Source organism: Carcharodon carcharias, chromosome 12, assembly GCF_017639515.1.
Source record: "Carcharodon carcharias isolate sCarCar2 chromosome 12, sCarCar2.pri, whole genome shotgun sequence".
Lineage (NCBI taxonomy): Eukaryota > Metazoa > Chordata > Chondrichthyes > Lamniformes > Lamnidae > Carcharodon > Carcharodon carcharias.
Genome location: NC_054478.1, coordinates 145,731,825 through 145,756,263, shown reverse-complemented (window position 1 = coordinate 145,756,263; position 24,439 = coordinate 145,731,825). Strand labels below are relative to the sequence as shown.

General features: G+C 39.5%; 1 protein-coding gene across 11 annotated transcripts in view; it reads left to right on the top strand.

The window, feature by feature from the left end:
- hdac4 (histone deacetylase 4) overlaps positions 1-24,439 on the top strand; it is a 454,869-nt gene that overhangs the window by 145,906 nt on the left and 284,524 nt on the right. For all 11 annotated transcript variants that reach the window (XM_041201590.1, XM_041201589.1, XM_041201588.1 and 8 more), the window contains one exon: positions 21,351-21,422. In XM_041201590.1, coding sequence (XP_041057524.1) covers positions 21,351-21,422 — 72 coding nt within the window. The remainder of the gene's footprint in view (positions 1-21,350; positions 21,423-24,439) is intronic.

The window sequence follows — 24,439 nt, the reverse complement described above, 5'->3', positions numbered from 1 at the left end:
TGACGTGGATAATACAATTGAGAATCAGGCTCAATATAAAAGCCTGAGAGGGGAATTTAAAAAGCAAATAAGAGAAGCAAAGAAGAGACTGTCAAACATAAAGGAAATCCAAAAGTCTGCCGGAGGTATATAAATAGTAAAAGGGCGATGAGGAGGAGTGGGGCTGATTAGGACCAAAAAGAGGATTTATGTATGTAGACGGGACATGACTGAGGTACTAAATGAATACTTTGCATCTATCTTTATCAAGCTAGATGGTGCTGTACAGGTCATAGTGAAAGAGGAGGTAGTTCAGACCCTTGATTAGTTTTAAAATTGATAAGGAGGGGGTATTGGATAGGCTGATTGTGCTTAAATTTGATAAATGGCAGGATCAGATGAGATGCATTCAAGGATACTGTGGAAAGTGAGGGTTAAAATTGCGGAGGCACTGGTCATAATTTTCCGTGCCTCCTCAGTTGTAGTGCTGGTGTCAGAGGACTGGAGTGTTGCAAATGTTACACCCTTGTTCAAAAAAGGGCATAAAGATAAGCCCAGCAACTAAAGACCAGTCAATTTATCTTGGTGGCAGGGAAGCTTTTAGAAAGCTCACCAGGAAAATTAGGGTTGGGCAACAAATGCCGGCCTTGTTTGCAACACCCAAATCTTATGGAATAAAAAGATAAAACTAACAGACACTTGGGCAAATGTGGGTTAATTAAGGAAAACCAGAATGGCCTTGTTAAAAGCAAATTATTGTTGTTTGATGAGGTAACAGAGAGGATTAATTAGGTCAATGCCCTTGATGTGTTTGTACAGAGACTTCCGAAAAGGCACTTGATGAACAACAGACTTGTGAGCAAAGTTAGAACGCATGGAATAAAAGGGACAAGTAGATACATGGATATGAAATTGGCTGAGTGACAGGAAACAGTGTGGTGGTGAATGGTTGTTTTTCAGACTGGAGGAAGGTTTAGTAGTGCAGTTCCCCCAGGGAATTATATTAATGATATAAATCAATGATCTAGACCGCGGTGTATAAGGCAAAATTCCAAAATTTACAGATCACACAAAACTTAGAAGTATTGTGAACTGTGGGGAGGATAGTGTTAAACTTCAAAAGGACATAGGCAGGCATGTGGAATGGTTAGATAGACAAGTGGCTGATGAAATGTAATGCAGAGAAATGTGAAGATTCATTTTGGTAGGAAGAACATGGAGAAACAATATAAAATAAATGGTACAATTCTAAAGGAGGTGCAGAAGCAAAGGGACTTGGGATTATATGTGTGCAAATCATTGAAGGTGGCAGGACAGGTTGTGAGAGTGGTTAATAAAGCAAACATCCTGGGCTTTACCAATAGTGGCATTGAGTACAAAGCAGGAAATTTTGATAAAGCTGTAGAAAGCACTGGTTCAGCCTTAAGTGGAATATTGCATCCAGTTCTGGGTGCCATACTTCAGGAAGGATGTGAAGGCATAAAAGAAGGTGCAGAAAAGATTAATGGGATTGGTTCCAGAAACGAGAGCCTTCGTTTACATAGAAAGAATGGAGAAGTTGGGACTGTTCTCTTTGGAGAAGAGAAGGTTGAGGGGACATTTGATAGTGGTATTCAAAGTCATGAGGGGACTGAACAGAGTAGATAGGGGCGAAACTGTTCCCTTTGATGGTAGGATATATAGGGAAAATGTTAGAAGCTATTTTTAAAGATGTTATGGTAGGGCACTTAGAAAAATTCAAGGCAATCAACATGATTTTGTGAAAGGGAAATAATGTTTAACCAAATTATTGGAATTCTTTGAAGGAGTCCATATGATGTGGATAAAGGGGAACTGTTGGATGTACTGTACTTAGATTTTTAGAAGGCATGTGATAAGATACCACATCAAAGGTTATTGAGGAAAATAAAAGTTTATGGTGTAGGGGTAACATATTGGCATGGATAGAAGATTGGCAAGCTAACAGGAAATGGAGAGTAGGTATATATGGATCTTTATCTAGTTGGCAGGATGTAATGAGTGATATGCCACGGGAATCAGTACTGGGGCCTGAACTCTTTACAATTTATATAAGTGACTTGGGTGAAGAGGCTGAAGGTATGGTTGCTAAATTTGCAGATGGCACTAAGATAGGTAGGAAAGTAAGATGTGTGGAGGACATAAGGAGGCTAAAAGGGACATAGATAGGTAAGTGAGTGGGCAAAGATTTGGCAAATGGAGTATAAATGTGGGCAATTGTGAAATTGTCCATTTGGCAGGAAGAATAAAAAAGAAGCCTATTGTCTGAATGGCGAGGGATTGCAGAGCTCTGAGATTCTGAGCTAATTTGGGTGTCCTAGTGCATGAATCACACAAGGTTAGAATGCAGGTACAGCAAGTAATCAGGAAAGCTTATAGAATGTTATCATTTATTGTGAGGGTAATTGAATACAAAAGTAGGGAGGTTATGCTTCAGCTGTACAGGGCAGTGGTGAGACCATTGAAGTACTGTGTACAGTATTGGTCTCCTTATTTAAGGAAAGATGAAAATGCGTTAGAAGCAGTTCAGAGAAGGTTTATTAGACTATACCAGGAATGGGCGGATTGTCTTCTGAGGAAGGATTGGACAGGCTAGGTTAAGGTCGTATCGGCTGGAGTTCAGAAGAGTAAGAGGCAACTTAATTGAAACCTTTAAAATCCTGAGGGGTCTTGATAAGGTGAATGTGGAGAGGATGTTTCCTTTTGTGGGAGAATCTAGAGCTAGGGGTCACTGTTTAAAAATAAGGATGGTCCACTTAAGACAGAGATGAGGAGAAATTTTTTCTGAGGATTGGGAGTCTCTGGCACTCTTACTCAAAAGGCGATGGAAGCAGAGTTTTTAATATTTTTAAGGCAGAGACAGATCCTTGATAAGCAAGGGGGTGGGTGAAAGGTTATCTGGGATAGACGGGAGGTTACAGTCGGATCAGCTATGATCCCATTGAATGGTGGAGCAGGTTCAAGGGGCCGAGAGGCCTACTCCTCGTATGATGAAGAGCCAGAAGACAGATTGAAGGTAAATGGCAAAAGAAGCAATGGTGACATGAGGAAAACCTTTTTTTATGTAGTTCGTTGTTAGGATCTGGAATGGGCTGCCTGTAGTGGAGACAGATAACAGTCATGGCATTTAAAAGGGAATTGAATAATTATCTGCAAAGGGAAAAACTGCAATGCTACAGGGAAAGGTTTGGGAAATGGCACCACGTTAATTGCTCTTGTAGAGAGCCAGCATGGGCATGATGAGCCAAATGGCTTCCTTCTGTGCTGTTCTATGAAAAGATGACCTGTAAGAACTTGTTTTGAAGCAGCTTGTGTGTGGATTTGGTGCTGTTGCATTTGTTACATGCTTAGCCATTATATCTTCCCTATTCAGGTAAAAAAAAACCTTGATGTGATTTCACTATTTAGGGTCACTGGTGAAATAGTGGGATATTTATTAGCAATCTGTGGTAGAATAAGATTTTCATTTTGATAGGTAAATTAATGTAGAATTTGTTTGTAACTTGGCTATATAAACATTTCTTTTAAAAAAAGGACCATATATAAATTCTATTTCTCTTGTTCAGGGTCAAATATTTCTTAACATTTAATTGTTTAAAGGAATATACCTACTGTTGTTCACAGCATTAAACTTAGTTACCTAAAACTACTGGGACTAGCCATATAAATACAGTGGCTACAAGAGCAGGTCAAAGGCTAGGAATTGTGTGACAAGTAACTCACCTCTTGACTCCCCACAGCTTTTCCATCATTTACAAGGCATAAGTCAGGAGTATGATGGAATACTCCCCATTTGCCTGGATGAGTGCAGCTCCCACAATAGTCAAGCTTGACACCATCCAGGACAAAGCAGTCCACTTGATTGGCACCACATCCGCAAACATTCACTCCCTCCACCACCGACGCACAATAGCAGTAGGGTGTACCATCTACAAGATGCACTGCAGAAATTCACCAAGGCTTCTTCAACAGCATCTTCCAAACCCATGTCCACTACCATCTAGAAGGACAAGGGCGGCAGATAGATGCCTCCGCCTGGAGGTTCCCTTTCAAGTCATTCACCATCTTGACTTGGAAATATATCGCCGTTCCTTCACTGTCGCTGGGTCTAAACCTTGGAACTCCCTCTCTAACAGCACTGTGTGTGTACCTACCTGTGCGGTTCAAGAAGGCAACTCACCACTACCTTCTCAAGAATAACTAGGGATGGGCAATAAATCCTGGCCCAGCCAGTAAAGCCCCCATCCCGTGAATGAATAAAAACAAATCTTTCCATGCATTGTACACTTTGCAGATACAGGACTGAATGTTTAGTTCCCAATAAGGGCAAGTATGAAAATTCACATTGCCAGCCAGCCTACTGGTTCCCTGGCTCCATCCTCCTCTTGGGGCAGCAGAGCTAATCACCTGCAAGTAGTGAATAGCTGATTAAACTAGACCCCCGTAGGTGGCTGGGGGCAGGGCGGCTGTCTGGAGGTGGCAGACTGGTGCAGGGTATAGTGGTGGAGCAGGCAAGCCTGGGTTCAGCTGCAGCCGCAGGCTGACCAGTGGAAAGGATCTCCCCTGAAATTCTTGGAGAGTCCCATGGTCAGTACATCTGATTAAAAGTTAACATACAACAACTTTTATTGTATAGGGCTTTTAACTTAATGAAACGTCCCAAAGTGCTTCACAGAAGCGTTATAAAACAAACTATGACACCGACTCTCCAAAGGCAATATTAGGTCAGATGACCAAAAGCTTGGTCTAAGAGGTAGGATTTAAGGAATGTCTTGAAGGAAGAAAGCAAGGTAGAGAGACTGAGAGGTTTAGGGAGGGAATTCCTGAGCTTGGGGCCTAGGCACCTGAAGGCATAGCCCCAGTGGTGGAGAAATTAAAATTGGAGATGCTTGAGGCCAGAATTAGAGAAGCGCAGATATCTCGGAGGGCTGTGTGGTTGGAGGAGGTTACAGAGATAGAGAGGGGAGAGGCCATAGAGCAATTTGAAAACAAGGATGAGAATTTTAAAGTCAAGATATTGCTTGACAGGGAGCTAAAGTAGGTCACTGACCATGGAGGGTGCCGGGGAAAGGGATGGAGTCGGTAGCTAGGAACAGAGTCTGGAGCGGGGACTGAAAACAATGGCTTCATTCTTCCCAATATTTAATTGAGGAAATTTCTGTTTATCCAGTATTGGGTGTTGGATAAGCAATCTGATAATTCAGAGATAACGGAGGAGAAGTGAGACGTGGTGAGGTAGAGCTGGGTATTATTGGCATACATGTGAAAACTAATGTCTTTGGGTTATGTTGCCAAGAGGCAGCATGTAGATGAGAAATAGGAGGGAGCCAAGAATAGATCCTTGGGAGACACCAGAAGGGTGATAGCAGGAAGAGAAGCCATTGCAATTGAAGCAAAATGACACAAGGGAAAATGATTGTAGTTGTCTGAAGCCAATCACTGTAGCCACTGGATTCAATAACCAACCACTCACTACCACTGGCATCGTGCAGCTGCAGTTTATGATCTACAAGATGCACTGCAGCAACTGACCAAGGTTACCAGAACAGCACTTTGCTCCCCTGTGGTCTCATACCACTGAGAAGGACAAGAGCAGAAACGTGTGGGAACACTGCCTTTAGATCACACTCAATCCTGGTGGGGGTAGGGGTGTTGTAGCGGAGGGATAGATTTTGGAACTGTAAAGGAATTATTTAGGTAGCTAATGCCCTATTTGATGAAGTTCATGTCAAAGTGAACAGTTGTCTGTAATCCCTTAGGAACAGTCCCACTTATTTATTGACGGAGATGTTATCCAGGAAGAGACTCAAGTGGCAATGATCGTATTCAAGGTGAAATGCATCATGGCCGCATGTTTCAAGTAGGAAATTGGGACCAGCTCTTTATTTTTACAGGTTATCAGTAGAATGTGGTTTTGAGTAAGACATTCAGTACAATGATGCTTTGGTTGTGGATGTTTGAATAACCAAGCTTTTTGTTAAAAGTTTTCATTGCTAATGCTCACTGCCTTTGGGACTTTCGAAATACAGCGGAATTATTAAACAAAATGTGTACACTAACTAAGTAACGACTATATGGTGCGGGGTGGGGAAGAAAAACATCTTTGTTACATAAAAAAAGCTCAACTTTACATTATAAACATAATTTTGTATCTATTCATCATTCCCACAAAAATATCTAGTTTAATGCACCTTAGTGTATTGAATTGCTGTGAAAGCCCTTGCTTTTCCTGAACAACAATAAAAACTTGTGCTTTGAATGTAATAAAACATCCCAAGGGATTTCACAGTAGCATTATCGAATAACATTTGACATGAAGCCACAAGGAAATACTAGGGCAGATGGCCATAATCTTGGTCAAAGAAGTAGATTTTAATGTGTGTCATAAAACAGGAAAGAGAGGTAGAGAGGCAAAAAGGTATGGGACGGGAAATCCAGAGCTCAGAGCTATGGCTGCTGAAGGCATGGCTGGCAACTATGGTGGAGCATTTAAAATCAGGGATGCTCCAGAAGGCAGAATTAGAGGAGTGCAGATATCTCAGAGGGCTGTGAGGCTGGAGGAAATTACAGCTGCATTATGGTGAAACTGGGGGGTAATTTTAAAACAAAAATGAGAATTTTAAAATTGAAGCCAGTGTAAATCAGCAAGCACGGAGTTGACCTGCCATCAGGAGAGGAAAAACTTCCAAGAAAACTCGGAACAAAAATTTGAAAACATTCCTTGAAGAAATTTTGCATATCTGCCTTGTGTATAAGCAATTGTCTGATTTAAGATTGCCTTTAGTTATTGACTCTTTTGTCTGATTTAAATTTTAAGTGTTTTATTATTGTGGTTGGGAAGTTGAGAGTTTTTTTCTGGGAGCCTTGATTCAGAAGTGGGATGGATGAAGTACTAGCTTTTTAAAATCATTTGTGATTTATGAATTAATTCAGCATAGGTGCGGCTAAGTTTATTCACAGGATAATGACAGTGGAGTGCTAGAATTTCACAATTTGTAGGAAAATAATTGCTGAGGAGAATCAGTAATATTTCAACCAAGGAATATTTATCTCTACCAGTAAAAATAAGATACCCAATTATCATCGGATTTGTTTAAATGATTCCTGACCAATTTTTGCTTCCAGATTTCACTTTGTCTAGGCTACACTAATTCTACTTGTACTTGGATAGAGTTCATGTATGTGAAGTCACTATTCGTTTTGTGAACAATGATCAGACCTACAAAGCTGTGTCATTGGTCATTCACTATAGTTTTGCTTTTGTTATAGAAAGGAATTGAACATTTGTTCAGTGCTGTAATGTGGTGCCTCATGGGTGCCAACATAATGAGTTTAAATGAGTGGATCCAACCATAAAACACAATTGAAGAAATTGTGAAACCATATCACATAGGGACCTCTGTATTCGGCTGATGAACACCAATTAAAATATCAAGAAAATACGAAAGAAGTGAATGCATGACATTGCAGAGGAACACTAGTTTTGCTAAGTGATTTGGCCACTGCCAGGGGCATTTGGTTTTAGGATCTCATGGTGTGTAGATGGTAAAGCTACATTCCTTTACTCTTAAACATAATCTTACTTGCTTAAATGCACAACAAAGGCTGTTCTCTTGAGTGTAGTTTAAATAGCAAGCAATTGGAATTGCAGAAACTTGGTCCCATGGTATTGCTTGCAATAGCTGAAGGTAATCTTAACATTTCAAAGCATGTTCAATCCATCATACCTGTGCTGGCTCAGTGTAAGAGTTATCTAATTATAATCATTCTCCTGCCCTGTGAAAGCATTATACTACACTGCGCTGAAGGGCATGGCCATTATATAAAATATCATGGTATTTTTCTTAGATACATAAAAGTTAAATAATTAATATGGTTATGATGGAAGGCTGATTTGAACACTTAATGTTTGTACTATATCTTCTCTTCAGGCCTAGTGAATGTTTAAACTTCACAGTACCTTGAGTACCTAGCAGACTATGGAATTTTCAAAGGAGTTAACCATTATCCAAGAACGCATTTTCATTAAGAACATTGGAAAATTTCAGAATGAGTGACATAACTACAGGGTTGTATATACCAGTTGGGATTGAAATCCTGCACATTCGTATACTTGATAAGGTGTTATGCAGCATTATTTTAAGATGAGACTCTTTTGAAACAGTTTATTTGCCACTGTGGTTGGAAGGCCACCTATTAATGCTGAATATTAATGTATGTTTAATTATTGAATAAATATACTCAATGATTTTGCTGTCTGGACAGAAGGAAAGAAAATGTGCACTTTTATAGCATCTAATCACATTACATCTTTAAAACACATTAAACCAATGTTGTCCAATATGTTAGCCTCTAGCCATATATAGCTAATTAGTTAAATATATAATGAGTAATAGACAACCTTTTTTTTATTCATGGGATGTGGGCATTGCTGGCTGGGCCAACATTTATTGCCCATCCATAATTGCCCTTGAGAAGGTGGTGGTGAGCTGCTTTCTGGAACCGCTGCAGTCCCTGTGGTGTAGGTACACCCACAGTGCTGTTAGGGAGGGAGTTCCAGGATTTTGACCGAACGACAGTGAAGGAATGGTGATATGTTTCCAAGTCAGGATAGTGAGTGACTTGGAGGGGAACTTCCAGGTGGTGGTGTTCCCATCTATCTGCTGCCCTTGTCTTTCTAGGCGGGGATGTAATGTCATTTCTCATATTTGCATCTTATATGCGCATGCACCTTAATATTTTTCTGTGATTGTTGGTAAAATGGTGAGGGGAAAAAAACAGAGTGCATGAGTAGCTTTTAATCATTATGTATTCTTTCCTTCCGTGGTTACTGATTATTACTTATCTGATAAAATAATGTGCAAGATGGGTGAAAACACTGGACGCTGGCACTATGGAAATATCAGCAATGTTGTTTGGAGAAGAGAGCTGTTATCATGGTCAGCTCGACAGATCATAAGTCCCCACTACTAATGGAGTGCCGATGCCAGTGTGATTTACCTACCAAATGCAGTGTGACTTGTGTAATAGACAAATGATGTGAAGTATTGGAGGTGTAAAGAGCTCTGGATAATCCTGTCCAGGACACACACAGGGTGATTCAGAAGCCTATACCAATGATTCCATCAACTGTGCTGAGAATAAAGCCCTGAAACCACCATTTGCTTTCGACAGTTGAGGTAAACGGGCTGGTTGTGCACTGCTGTCTTGAAACAAATGGAATATGTCACCTCAGTTCTTTATTACTCTTAAATTACATTATGCTTAAACTCAGTTTCTTTCGTTAAGTGACATCTTTGTGATTGACGCTGTTGGTAATGACATAGTTTGCATCATTTAGCGGCTCTCGGGGATAGCCTGGGGTGGTGTAGGTGGTGGGGCTGTAACCACAGCACAGCTGAAGATAGCAAGTCCAGCTGATGAGCTCCAACTATACATATCAAGACAAAAGGTAAGTAGCATTCAACCACATACTGGATGGAGACCTGTGTGGGACTGGGATATCAAATTCTCAGCAGTATTTTGACCAGAGTAACTGCTATCAACTGCTGGGCAAAAATCTAGAAGCTGCTCTAAGAATTGCCATATGTGACACATTCATGTCAGAATTCCAAACGTTGGTGAAAGAATACTACTAAGTATTGCACTGAATGGCAGTAGATGGTGTTAAATAAATGTACACAAAATACATTCTACTGAAATTAGTCATCATAATCACACCTATAGCTAGTAGCATTTTTTATTGGATAGCACTGTATTAAAGTCCTTAACATACAATCAATTAATTTATTTAATAAAAATTCATTCATGGGATATGGATGTCGCTGGCCAGGCCAGCATTTATTGCCTATCCCTAATTGCACTTGTTCAGAGGGCATTTAAAAGCCAACCAATTGCTGTGGGTGTGGTGGCACCTGTAGGCCAGACCAGGTAAGGACAGCAGATTTCCATCCCCAAAGGAAATGCACATCCCTGCACACAATACTCCAGGTGTGGTCTCACCAAGGTCTTGTATAGCTGCATTAAGACACCCTTGCTCCTGTACTCAAGTCCTCTTGCAGTGAAGGCCAACATACCATTTGCTGCCTTAATTGCTTACTGCATCTGCATGTTTGCTTTCAATGATTGGTTACAGGTCCCTTTGTACATCAACATTTCCCAATCTGTCACCATTTAAATAATACTCTGCCACCTTGTTTTTCCTACCGCAGTGGATAACTTCACACTTATCCATGTTACACTGCATGTGCCATGTACTTGCCCACTCACTCAACCTGTTTAAATCACCTTGAGGTCTTTCAACACCCTCCTCACCACTCACATTTCCACCAAGTTTTGGTCATCAGCAAATTTGGAAATATTGTATTTGGTTCCCTCATTGTTGATATATATTGTGAATTGCTATGGCCCAAGCACTGATCCCTGTGGTACCCCACTGGTCACTGCCTGCCACTCCGAAAAATACCCATTTATTCCTACTGTCTGCTAACCAACTCTCAATCCATGCCAAAATATTACCCCCAATCCCATGTGCTTTGATTTTACACACTAACCTCTTATGTGGGACTTTATCAAAAACTTTCTGAAAATCCAAATACACCACATCTACATATCTGTTCTGCTAGTTATGTCCTCAAAAAAAACTCCAGTCAGTTTGTCAAACATGATTTCCCTTTCGTAAATCCATGTTGACTTTGTCTAATCCCATTGATATTTTCTAATTATCCTGTTATCACATCCTTTATAATAGACTCTAGCATTTTCCCTACTGCTGATGCTAACTGGTCTGTAATTTGCTGTTTTCTCCCTCCTTTTTTAAATAGCGTGGTTACATTTGCCACCCTCCAATCTGTAGGGGCTGTTCCAGAATCTACAGAATTTTGGAAGATGACAACCAACACATCCACTATTTCCATGATCACCTCCATCAGTACCCTGGGATGTAGATTATCAGACCCTGGGGATTTCTTCACTTTCAGACCCAATTCATTTTTCCAGGACTGTTGTTTTACTAATACGAATTTCCTTCAATTCCTCCTTCTCACCATACCCTTGGTTCCCTAGCATTTCTGGGAAGTTATTTATGTCTTCACCCATGAAGACAGAACTAAAGTAGTTGTTTAATTGCTCTGTTGTATCCTTGTTCTCTATTATAAATTCTCCTGTTTCAGACTAAGGTATCTACATTTGACCACTAATCTTTTTCTTTTTACATATTTATAGAAGCTTTTACAGTCCGCTTTTATGTGCCTTGCAAGTCTACTCTTGTACTCCATTTTTCCCCTCTTAATCAATCTCTTGGTCCTCCTTTGCTGAATTCTAAACTGGTCCTGACCCTCAGGCTTGCTACTTTTTCTTGCAACTTTATATGACTCCTCTTTGGATTTTATATTATCCTTAATTTCTTTTGTTAGTCATGGTTGGGCCACTTTTCCTGTTGTGTTTTTGCGCCAAAAAGGAATATATTACTGTTGCAATGCATACATTCGTTCCTTAAATATTAGCCATTGCCTATCCACCGTCATGCCTTTTAATGAAGTTCCCCAATCTATCTTCGCCAACCACACCTCATATCTTTGTAGTTTCCTTTTCCTAGTTTCAGATCAGACTACTTTACTTTCCATCCTAATGAAAAATTCTGTCATGTTATGGTCACTGTTCCCTAAAGGACCCCCGTACAATATTATTAATTAACCCCTTCTCATTGCACAATACCAAATCTAGGATAGCCTGTTCCCTAGTCAGCTCCTCAACATACTAGTCTAAAAAAAAAACCATCTCATACACAGTCCAGGAATTAATCCACCACAGTATTATTGCTAATTTGGTTTGCCTAGTCTATAGGTAGATTAAAGTCACCCATGATTACTGGAGCACCCTTGTTACATTCATCTCTAATTTCCTGTTTAATGCCATCCCCTACCTTATCACTACTGTTTGGAGGCCAATCGACAACTCCCACTAATATTTTCTGCCTCTTTTTGCTTCTTAGCTCCACCCAGACTGATTCTCAACCCACAGATTTTTGGCACATGGGCTTTTCTGCCTCATTAAGATGTTGTGATTCAATGCATGATGAACAAGTTTACGCCATTCTGAACAATAATAAGCTCCTCCCAGCCCAGCCTTTAATGTCAATGCTGCTGCACTTCAAGGAGAGGTCAGAGTGCCTTTGAAGCATTTTCTTTGTCTTCCCCTGAAATTTTGGCTGTTGAGAATTGAGGAAACAGCCTAGCCTGGGTGATGCTTTTCGGCCTTCAGGCCACAGTGTCCAATCCATTGTAGTTGATTTCACAGAAGTTTTGCCTGAATGCTTGTGAAGCTGGCTTAAAGAAGGACACTAGCATTTGTTCGAGGATCCTCACATTGAATCTGGGGGATGCGGCAGAGACATTGCTGATGGAATTTCTCTAGCTGCCTTGTGTGTCGCTGGTACATCGTCCAGTCTCTCTGCAGTACGAGTGTGGTGATGACAACTACTCTGTATGATACAGTCACTGTGGTTGTGTAGCTGTTTTTTTTGGCTTAGCAGGACCTCACAAAGATGAGATGAATGACTAGTTAATCTCGAACAAATTTTTGGTGGTGTGTGGAGAAGGAATAATGACCAGGGAACTTGGGGGACCTGTTGCCTCCTTTTCTGCTTGTGCTGGGGAATCGTTAACTTTTGACCAAACAACCAAACAGGATTTCTGTTTAATGTTTGTTCTGAAGGGCAGCATCTTTGACAATGTAGCATTCTCTCAGTACTGTACAGAAGTATCGGCCAAGATTATGCTTAAGTTTTGAATAGGTACTTGAACCTGCAACCTCCTGACTTAGTGTGCTGGGTCTCCGCTAAGCTGGTGCAAAATATTTTCAGAAAAGTCAAAGGGACAGAATTTGCTGCTTGTGCAACCGTGTAATCAGTGTCATGTAATCAGTGATGTTGCTGCTCACATTGTAGAGTTAAATCTGCTTTTGTTTTGAATCTATCTTGTTGCAAGTGCTGCCTTAAACAAGTAAGGGATCATTCCCAATAAAATGCACGGGGTTTGCTGCAGGGTTATTGGATTGACACAGGATTTTGTCTACTGCGTTGTTTCAAAACAATGTAAACTTTCCTTTTAAAGGAGTTGGAAACATTTTAGCTATGGTGATTCTGATACAAGTGTTAAGTCCTAGCTGTCTTGTGCTCAGAAATTGTTTATTTAAAAAAAATACAGTGCCTGTATGCAGCAGTTCTGCTTTGTCATCTGTATCGAGAAACATGATGGTATCTACACGAGTTTTGTTGATTTAAAAAGAAATGTTAGGGCTTTTGAGATGATAATGCTGTAAAAAGACATTTTAATTACTGTTGCAAAAGTAATAACCTACAAAGCAGCATTCTGGAAAGTACATGTGGCAGGCAGTTAGTATAACAGAAAGCTATTGTTACTGTCTGTTTTCATTTATTAGCCATGTTCTCTTCCTGATGACCTTTAAAATTAAACATTAACAATATTCCAGATGTAGTCAGAACTGTTGTCTTTTCAAAATGACAAGTGTTGTAACACTTTGTAACATAAGTTGTGCACTTGAGATATCTTACACAACTTTATAGTGTATTGTAGGGAGATACAGAGCAATGGTGAATCAATCCGCTACCTGTTTCTAAATTGATGTGTTTTATAGTTTGGATTCTGAGATGCATCCATGAGCCAGTTTCTGATGTTTATTTTACTGTTAACCCAGTAGCAGACTTCTGCAGTGTAAACAGGGCAGCTGTTGGCTCCTGAACACAGGAGTTATGGAATTTGAATAGCACCAGTATAACAGTGGTGAATATGTTTTGGCGCCTTCCTTACTGGCTTATTTGGAGAGCAGCAAATCATGGGAAGAGGCCTTGAGAAAAGGCAAGAAGTCATTCTGAGGCAGTTCATCTATCATTGTTTTGCCAGCCTGGTTTAATGACAGCACCCTGACAAGTCAGAAAGTTGTGGGTTCAAGCCCCATAAGGCATTGAGCGCTTAATCTATGTTGCCACATCAGTGCAGTACTGAAAGTGCTCCATTGATGGAGGTGTTGTCTTTCAGATTTTCAGATTAGAAGATAAACTAAAACACCTGTTAATATGGCAATCAATTTGTTAAAAACAATTGCTGATTAAACAGGTGACAGGCATTGATTATCCCATCTAAATAAATACAGCTGGAACACTTTGTGTGGAAGCTACTTAGAAGTAGCACTGAGGAGTTGTCTTGAAAATAAACCAGTTTGAACCAAAAAACCAGCCTGGATTAATTCTTCCACCATAACCTCTTATTGTGAGTAACAACACCATCTGCCTGTTCAGGTGGATGTGAAAGATCCAGTGGCACTACATGTAATGTAAGGGCATTTTCACTGTGTCCTGGAAAACACATCCCTAAACCAACAATTTTTGCCGTTTGTGTGACCTTGCTATGCACATGTTGGCAGCTGCATCTGCCTACATCACAGTGACTACACCTGATTCGAAAAAAATTCCCACAGTGACAACCACCAGCACCATATACAATACCCAAAGCATAATCAGACAAAAATGGATATTGAAGATTTTGGAAGCAATAATCAAAAGCTCGGCGAAAGAGGGATCCTTAAATGCGGAAAGGGAAGTGATGAGGCAGAAAATTTTCAGCAAGGAATTTTTAGGAAGAAAGTGTATGGTCACTGATGATGGGGTGAAGGGAGAGGCAGATACACAAGAGGCCAAAGTCTGAGGAAGGCAGAGTTCTCAGGAGGCTTTGTAGGGCTGGAGGAAGTTACAGATATAGGAAGACAAGACTCTGAATAAATTTAAACACTGGGTTGAGAATTTTAATTTTTTTCCTGCTCCCCAGTGCTTCCAACATATCTTTGGATGGTGCCCATGCCATTGAATTATGTTGTCAAGCTACAGCAGGTAGATGAAGAATATGGGGATATGGGGCAGATGAAGGATAAATCAGAGTTACAACTTTAATATCTATTTATTAACAGTTCTTAAAATCAAGTCAGTGTAGATTCTTCTTGTGGATCGTGGTGTTTTATACTTGTGGGTTACTTCATTTGTACAGTAAGGAGAGCAAAATATTAGCATGCTTCCAAATTCCTTGTTGTCTTGTAAGTCCAAAGAGGTAACTGAAATCCATAGGGGAAAAGCAATGATTATACAAAGTAACCTTGTCAATTTAAGGTCCATCCTACAGGGTACCACAAAATAGCACATCGGAAGCCAATTTGTAAACAGTTAACTTTTAAGATTGACTTAAAGACTTCTCTAAGTTGGTCTCTGACCCAGCATGCCACACCCTACAGGGGATCTATGGTGAACAAAAAAAGCTGATGTTCTTCAGCCAATTAGATTGAAGAACCCTCACCGAGCTACACAGCGTCTAAACCAGGAAGTATAAATTATATTTAAATAACGGATAGAATAAAGATTGGGAAAGACTGATGGAATTGAGAGAGAGATGAAAGAAACTGACAAAAAGTAACTCTGCAACAGTAAATTTGTAAAATTAAATTTTCAGGGCCAGAGAGATTGTATGATAGTACTTATCAATGATTACATTGCTAAAAGTTCACTTTCTCTTGAATGTACCAGCCTAACTTTCATAGTGAATTTAGTGGGGAGCTAGTGGGCATGTACCCCAGGTTTACAATGGCTTTCAATGCTGAGTCTATTGGCAAGATACTATTACAGCATTCTCTGTGGAGAGTTAGATGTCTTTGATAGCAACCTTTGGATTTCCATTTTTAAAAACGCATGGGCAGATGCCAGAAGTTGCTGTCAGATTTACTTCATGATAATGGTGAGTAGTTAGCCTCATAATAGCACAAAATCCAGACCATTATTTTGTTTGTTTAAATGTAGTATAAGACCATTTTTCCCTTTGCACAGATGTACCATATAAATATTGATCATTTAGTCAGAACTAATCCCAAAATGGACAGATTTGAAGGAAAGGGAAGAGTTTAAACTTCAGTGCAGATCATCAGAATGAAAATAAAAGTACACCTTATCTGTACAGTTATATACATTTGACATACCATTCTATGCTTATTTTTGTAAAGTGAGTAACTTTTTATGATTTGACTGAATTCTGGAATTAGTGCACTAATTCAACTAAACAGCTGTTGCATTGCAAAACTGCTAATGAGGATTGTGGGCCTTTGGTCATCTTTTAGAAAATAGAAACTTCTTAAACCTTTAAGGGAGTCTGTTATGACCTTAGTTTAGGTTGTATTATTAAAGGATGGTTAATTACTGAGCTATCATCATAGCACACTTACTTGTTCATTGTTGCTTGCAACAAGCTTAAATTGCCATTTTTTGATCAGTCTGTTAAATAGAGCACTTAATGCAATAATACTAATTTTGGATTTTTAGTCATTTCAGATAGAATAAAGCCACTGAGAACATGTAGATTTTTTTGAATTTGTAATGTAAGCCTTTAAATGGAACAGTGGTAGTGTACAGTTATGCAGACAGATCTAGTGTACTATTTATGGTAAAAATGAAATGGACAATCGCACAGAAATTGATCATCTCAATTGTCTCAAAATGATGCACGCTATCTTTGGTACATCTTGCCCTATTTCGTAATGTAAAGTACTTGTATGCCATGGAAGAATAATTTGTTATCTGTTTCATGTTCTAATAGATTAAAAACCAGAATGCCTTAATCATGGCATGAAAGCCATTTGAAGTCTTCAAAGCTTGTGTTAATATTATGATTTCTTGAAAAATTAGTTTATTTTGTAAATGTACTTTCTGCAAGTACATGTATATGTAATGTCTAGGTGCAGAAAATCCTTTGGAGATTAGGCTTGAAAATGGATGATATTAGCAGAGCCAAATATAGATAAATTTAAGTAGTTTTATTTCTATGCAGCACCAGCTGGGTTAGCAACACCTCCCATTTGTGCATTAATATGGAACTTTAATTTTATTTTGTGACCAGACTACAAAGAAAGTGCGCATTTGTTGAACTTTAAAGAACACTGGATCAACAGTTTGTCAAGTCGGATTTCTTTTCCTATTTCTCCCGATAACACTATTCCCTTTAAAGAGCCATTGAATGATGGATTCTGCAAACTTACGGTGATCTCAAGTTGATGAGAATTGATTCATATGTACAAAATGACATGTTTGCAGGTAACTACTAAATTTATACCAAATAAGCTTTTCGATCCAAAATATTTCTGGCATTTTAACAATATATTTTCTTATGTTAACTGTGATAGAGTTGATAATAAAGGCTGGTGTACAGCCCTATTAAATAAACCATCTATTTCATACAGTAGTCAGAATTGCAACAAGGGGTATACACCTCATTGCCTTACTTTGTTCCAATAGTTATTGATAATAGACAATTATTATGGAATTAATAGGATAGTCCTTTGGTAGTATAGAACTTGAGTATTGCTGAAAAAAGACATGCTGTCAAAGCTCTTTGTCTTGCACTCAACAGGACAATTTGTAAGAATGCCAACAGTAAAGGGAACAACAATTTATACTGCATGAGAAGAGAGTGCTGATAGGTTGGCAAGTCAACTCTGGTAGAGGCATTGCCATGGAGAATGTACCAGTTAACTGCCAAACTTTGTTCAAATTCAAACCAGTCAGGTTGACTCTGGTCAAGGCATTGCCCTGTGGAATGAACCAGGAAATGGCTGTTGTCTATTTTGTTTAGTTGAAGGCACAATGTGTGTACATGTTCCTTCTGTTTGCAAAGGACAGGGCCCTGTAAATGAATATATGTAGTTTCTTGCATGCGTAAGTGAGCCACACTGTGAACCTGACTGATAATCTTAAATTGGTTGTCAGTGTAATTTTTTGTGCACTTGAGGATTGTTTAGCAAACGTTGTCCAATCGTGGAATAACATCTAATGTTGGACATTGTGTTTTGAGTTTTGCAAGCACGGGCTGATTGAGTACGGTCTATACTTTGCCTGTTGCAAACAGCCAAAGGGACATGCTGTTTGATATGATCCGCCAGTCTTTGGGACGTACGGCCTACATACCTAGCATCACACCAGCACAGAAATTCTATTACCACATTACTCATTTGTGTGATAGGCAGAACATCTTTTTGGCTTGACAGCAGCATCCTGTTAGTGGAGAATACCACTCGTGTTGCTACTGCATAGTAGCAGTATGGAGCAGCTACCTTCACCTGTTTGAGGCAGACCAGGTACCTTTCAGGACCAAAAATTCAGCAATACTCAAAAGGAATCAAAAAATTCATGCCCTCGCTAACCTACATCCATAATACATTAAATTTAAAATCTTCGTACTCTTCAAATTATTACTGTGCCCCACCTTATTTCTGCAATCTCCTTCCCTAAATCTGCCCTCTCCTCCTGACATTCCTCTTTGCAAATCCCTGCTTTGTCCCACTATTGTCAGCAAAGCCCTGAGTGACCCTGGTATCTACGCTCTCAAATTTCCTCCCTAAGCCTCTTCAGCTCTTTTTCCTTATTTTTAAACACTCAGAATTTTATTTGACCAAGCTATCAGTCATCACCCTAACTTTTCTCTCTCGGCTTGCTGTCCATTTTCCTCATGTCAATTTGTGAAGTGCTTTGGGACATTCTTTATATTACAATAACTGCCATTTCAATACAGATTTTAATGTTTCATTGTTTCTTGCAGTGCTGCTGCTTGAGTGGCAATATTAATCAATGGCCAAAATCAGTTTATATGAACACCAAAATAGATGAATTCAAAATTGTCGTGGGACCCACCGTGTGAAATAAAGAAACAAATGCGGCTGTTTTATGTGAATACTTTGACATTACCTTGAGTTCTAAAGTTTTGCTAAATTTGATCGTATTTAAATGTAATACAAACCAGTAATTAGTAAAAAGCTGCTGTAACTGAACTAATCTGGCTCTTTATTGCGTTCAGTGTCCTAACTACTGTGTTAGTATGAGTTTTATTTCCTTTATTAGTTGGATCCCTGCATTAAAAAAACTATCAATTGCATGATGCTGTATAGTGTAAGATTCAATTTGTGAAGAGTAAATTGGCGAAATTTGCTGTGGTAAAGTTCATAAGAAACGTAGCAACGGAGTTTGTTGTACGGCGAGAGAATGGTTTGCCCCTTCAATGCAGACAAGTGCAATATTAATATCCTATACAAAGGAAGAAAAGTCCCATTTTAACTATGTTAATAACCGCAGACAGCCTGACACTGCGCGGTAAGTATAAATAGTAGACCGATTATTAACAGTCTAGGCGATGCTACACATTGAGCCGTTCCTAAACACAGGAAATCTCGGTGAAATTGTGGTTTTGTAATCATCATTTCCAGGCGCACCCAGTTCAAATGTAATTATGAAGTATAACCTTAAACTGCCAGTTGCCAAATGATACACGCACTTGTTTAGAGGAGTTATGTAACCAAATTTGGGCAGCTCAGCAGTGAAACGAAAGAAGACAGGTTTACCATATTCCTGTAGCTGACGAAAAGTTCAATTTGCCACACTTGCCTAGAACGCTTCATGCCCGTGTTTTTGATTTACTGAAGGATTTTGTGAAAAGCATTATTCAACCTCCAGCTGCACAAAATAGAGGGGAACGCATACACGATACAGATAGGACTTTGAGAATTGTCTTGCGCTGTTCGGTTGTGCCTGGGGGGATCCGACTTAAGAGTTGATGGTGTTCAACAGCTCCCTTTCTCCAGTAATATTTGAATGTAAATGACATGCCACGCAGCTTGACTTTGGCAGTGGCACATTAAATTGTGCTCCTCAGCTTGCAGAATGTACAATGACTTGATTCTGTTCACAAGAATTGAATGAAATTGGGTCATTTCCTTGTTGATTGCGTCATTAACGCAATGCGAATCGCTTTCTGATTAGTGCAAAACACTGAATTAAACACTAGAACTATCTTTTCACAATGTGTAGGTGAAAGGAGCCGTCAGAACAAGCCGGAGGGGAGGGGAGGGGAGGGGGACATTCTCGGTCTTCATTAATATTGCGTTTTAAACTAAGTGGCGTATTTACTGTAGATGAGTAGTTAGTTGATTGGGTTTTGTGCGTGTAGTCACAATGCAGAAATTCTCCAGATCGCCTGCAATGAGCTGGAATTACTGTCAGCGAATACTGTAGATGGAAAAGGCGCAGCGCTTCTCAATGCGGGGCCTTTTATTTTTAACTGTTACATTTCTGCGTCCCCCTTGAGTGTTTAGTGGACATTGACTTGTGTTAGCTTAAATTATAAAAAGCTCCCGTTACTATTGGCCGACTGTTCCTTAAAGGGCCGAACAACTTCCCTCGTTAGGCGAAGTCATGCCTTTTTTATGTTTAATTTCTCGCTGATATTGTAATGGCACCTGGGTAATCAAGTTCCACTTTTGTACAATTGAGTTCTGGCGGCTGGCCGATCAGACAAAGTTTGGTTTCAAAAGTGGTGAATAGAACGTTAAGGTCCCCCTGGCCAAAGAGTTAAATGTGTAAGAGAGAAGTGAAACTGGAGATCTGACAATCGATCGATGTGACTTCTAAAACAAGTTGAACTGTTGATAATTGTTGTCTGTTGCAATAGCGGATTGCTGAAAAAAATCTTAAACAGTCCAATGCCAGAGAAGTGCTCCAAAATATGCCCTTTAAAAAAAAACCTGTAACCATCCCGTAATTTCGGTAGTTTTAAACCTGCACCCATTGAGCAGAGAATGCAAAATAGAGTAAGATGATTCCTTGTTTGCGTGCGTAATAGATGCAAGAGTTAACTAGTGTATAGCACGTGTATAAGGAAAGGGATTACAAATAAATAAAGGTATTTTATTTTGCATTTTGTTCAGTTTTGTTTTTTTTTATTGATTGGACATTGCCTGAACAGAAACAGTAGTTTCCCACTGACCCCGAGGACTGTCAAACCGCCTTCCTCTTTAAATTTATGCATTTTAATGTCCTGCAGTGCTTGTGCTATTTATAGCTCCCACCTCCTAGGGTTCGGTTTCTGCCAACAGCGAGCTACATTGTCGGTAAATCACATGAAAATGAATTGTCTCTCCTTTCCCTCCCTCCCCCAGTGTGTTTATTTGTCTCTGGTAAAGGATTGATCAGGTGCTTTCAGTGACTTTGCCAATTACAAGTGTACATTTAAGATGTTGGCCAAAAAAAACACGAATACTGGGAACCTAGCGAAATGAAATATTATTGATTCCGAGGCAGCTCCATTGTTTGTGACAGAAGGTCTATTCCATGCATAGCTGGGCGTGTGCTGCATGTAAACCTTATTTGAGACGATCTCTCTCCACCTCCCCCCCCCCCCCACTGTTGGAAATGTAGCTGCCTGGATTACAACAGATGCTGTAGACTATTTACGAGACTGAATTCGTTTCACTTTCAGATGGACTTTCCGGTCGAGATCAGTCAGTTGAGCTGCTGACCCCCTCAAGAGTGAATCACATGCCCAGTACTGGTAAGACCACATTTTAATTTATCAAATAAAATGAAGTCATAAGTTATTTCCAAATGTTGCCAGCACTCAAAACGGAAACTATTTCACAATGAAGTAGCAATTGTTACTATTGGCTGTTAGCATGTGTTTTTGTTCATTCTGAAGTATTCAAGTTTTTAAAATATAAAATAGGCTGTACCAAAATGTCCTGCAAAACGCCTGAACAGTTCAAGCAGATTGATTTTCTGGCATATGGTTACTAATAAACTCCTTGTAACGATAAAATAAGACATAAATAGGTCAGCTGATCAACGCTGATAATATGTTGGAGGGTGTATTCAACCTGTGTTTATGTTTGGAAAGTCATTTATAAAGTGTGACTGAACTTGGTGGCTGTCTGCACACACATTGGTGAAAAACGCTGTGATTCCAATTGTTTTCAAAACGTTGATTTCTTTTGTTTTATTTTGATTGTAGTGCTATAATCTTTACACTTTGTTATGCTTGAGAGATTTTCACTGCAAGTCCAATTAGAAGCAATAAGTAAAAACCATCAGTAATTTCTTGCATTTAATTTGAAAACTTAGAACTTGATGCTCTTTTTGCATTCTTCATATTTTTCTCTTGCTCAATATTTTCATTTTTTTGTCTCCCCTTTCCCCCACCCCCCCTACCAGTTTTTTTTCTCCTTCCTTTCTGGAATTTTTTTCCATGAATAGAGACTGCTCTCCCGAGCCTTGCCCAAGTGGCCATTAGTTCTGTGAGAGTCTTGCCAACAGCCTGACTATGCAGAGCATGATGGACAACATTGCTCCTGCCCTAATTCAACATTATACACATACAGTTCCAACAATGGTCGCTATATCACAATCTAGACTGTTCATAAGTAGGGTCCTTGCTATTAGTAAATGTTTAATTCTGGTTTCATTACAAGGGATTTCAGAAAATATCTTTTGGGGACTGTATATTGTGTTTCTGTCAATTTTAACAAAAATGCAGCAGATCACCTTATAAATGAGCTCTTGATCCTTCATGGAAAACTGATTTTGCATATACCATGAGGTTTACCCCTCAACTCTTGTAATTCTAAAAGTAGGTTTTGAATTTTGCAGTAGTTCCAGAAACATTGAGATGTTGAGATGTACTGCTTTCAGGATAAAGTACAACAGTGTGAATAAGCCCCCTCCTTTTAGATCAACATTGGCAGCTTTGACGTCAGTCACATAGGCCCCAATCTCAAAGATTCCTTTCCCAAACCTCCTTTGGGTCTTCATCTCTCTCTTCTCCTTAAAGTCCCCTTATATTAAGCAGAAAGTGATGGAAAAACTTAGCAGTTCTGGATAAGATTCATATTGGACTCAAAATGTTAACTCTTTCTTTCTCTGCTAAGTTTTTGCAGCACTTGCTGATTTTATTTCAGATGTCCAGCATCCGCAGTATTTTTTTTATTCTTGTACTAAATATTTGGTCATCCCTTCTAAACTGGCTGTCCCAATTCCTTACTTTGTAACACTGGTGAGTCTACTTAAGAGAACATCACTGGCTGTGAAAGGGCGAGGTTGCGAAGGACACTATACAAATGCCAGTTTATATTATCTAAACCTGACTCTCTGTTTTCTTCCCCCAGTACCTCTGAAGCATTTTGGGACACATTGTATGTTAAGGGCACTGTATAGATGGTGGTGATAGTGGTGAGCTGAAAAATTGGTACTTGCCAATTAAATTGGAATAATTGTGAGTTAGGCTGGGCATTATACCTCCAATAATTCGTAGAATAATAGGAGAGGGACATCAGAACTATTGCATCCTTGCAAGACCTATGCACCTGATCTCATTCCCTTGCCCTTTCCTGATATCCTTTTAGAGTGTTGTTTTTCAAATATTTATTCTCCAGAAGCTGCTTTAGCTTCCATTTCCATCAGCATTATTGGTGAGGACATTCTATGCTGACACCCTTTGTGTAAGGAAGTTTATTTAATCTCTTCTTTTGACTTTTGATCAGAAATTGATGTCCTCCTGTTACTGTTTCACTGACCAATGGAAATAAGGTTATCTGTATGTTTGGTTAATATTAAACATTTGGTTTCACCTGTTAAAAATTTTGTTTTAAATGGAAGCCCACTTTCTCAGTCCCTTCTTGTAACTAAAATCTTTCATTCCTGTTATCACCTTAGTGAAACGGTTATGCAATCTCATGATGCCCTTCCTAAAGTGAGGCACCTAAAACAGGACAGAATATTCTAACTGTGGCCTAACCAATGACCAATGTAACCTTAGAATTAATGTAGCATAAATGGAAAATATTGGAATTGCTTAGCAGGTCAGGCAGCATCTGTGGAGATATAGAAACAAAATTAACATTTCAGGCCTGTGACCTTTTGTCAGAACTGGAAAATATTACAGATGTATCAGGTTTTAAACTAGAGAGAATAGGAGGTGAGAAAAGAATAAAAGGGAAGGTCTGTGATGGGCAAAAAAGATTCAATTATGAAGGGATGATGTTGCAAGGCAAAAGGGTGGCAATGGAACAACTGAAGAAACAAAACAACACAAACATTATCTTCCCCTGCTTGTCCCTACATGCAGGGAATGTGTCAAAGCAGCCTGTAGAAGCAGCACTCTGCAGCTGGGCACTCATCACTGACACTCACACAGGAGAAAATGGTAGAAAGCAAAAAAGTAGATGGGTCATTTTGTCGGGGTAGCTTGAATCATCTTGTGGATGAAGTGTTTCTGGCACAAAGAAGTGGAGGGTAGAAACCAGGTAGAAAAGAGAGGCATAAGGCAGAAAAAGAGAGGAACTCAGGGAGCACAGGAAAGAAAATTACAGATCCAGGGAAGAAAAATGGAGACAAGGAGACAGCAAGAGGAACTTGGGATGTAGTGCAAAGTAAAATGGGGGCGAAGAGAGAATCTAACCATCTTTCCTTGACTTTCATTGGCATTACCATCACTGAATCCCCCATGATCAGCATCCTGGAGGTTACCAGAAACAGAACTGGACCAGTCATAAATACTGTGGCTACAAGAACAGGTCA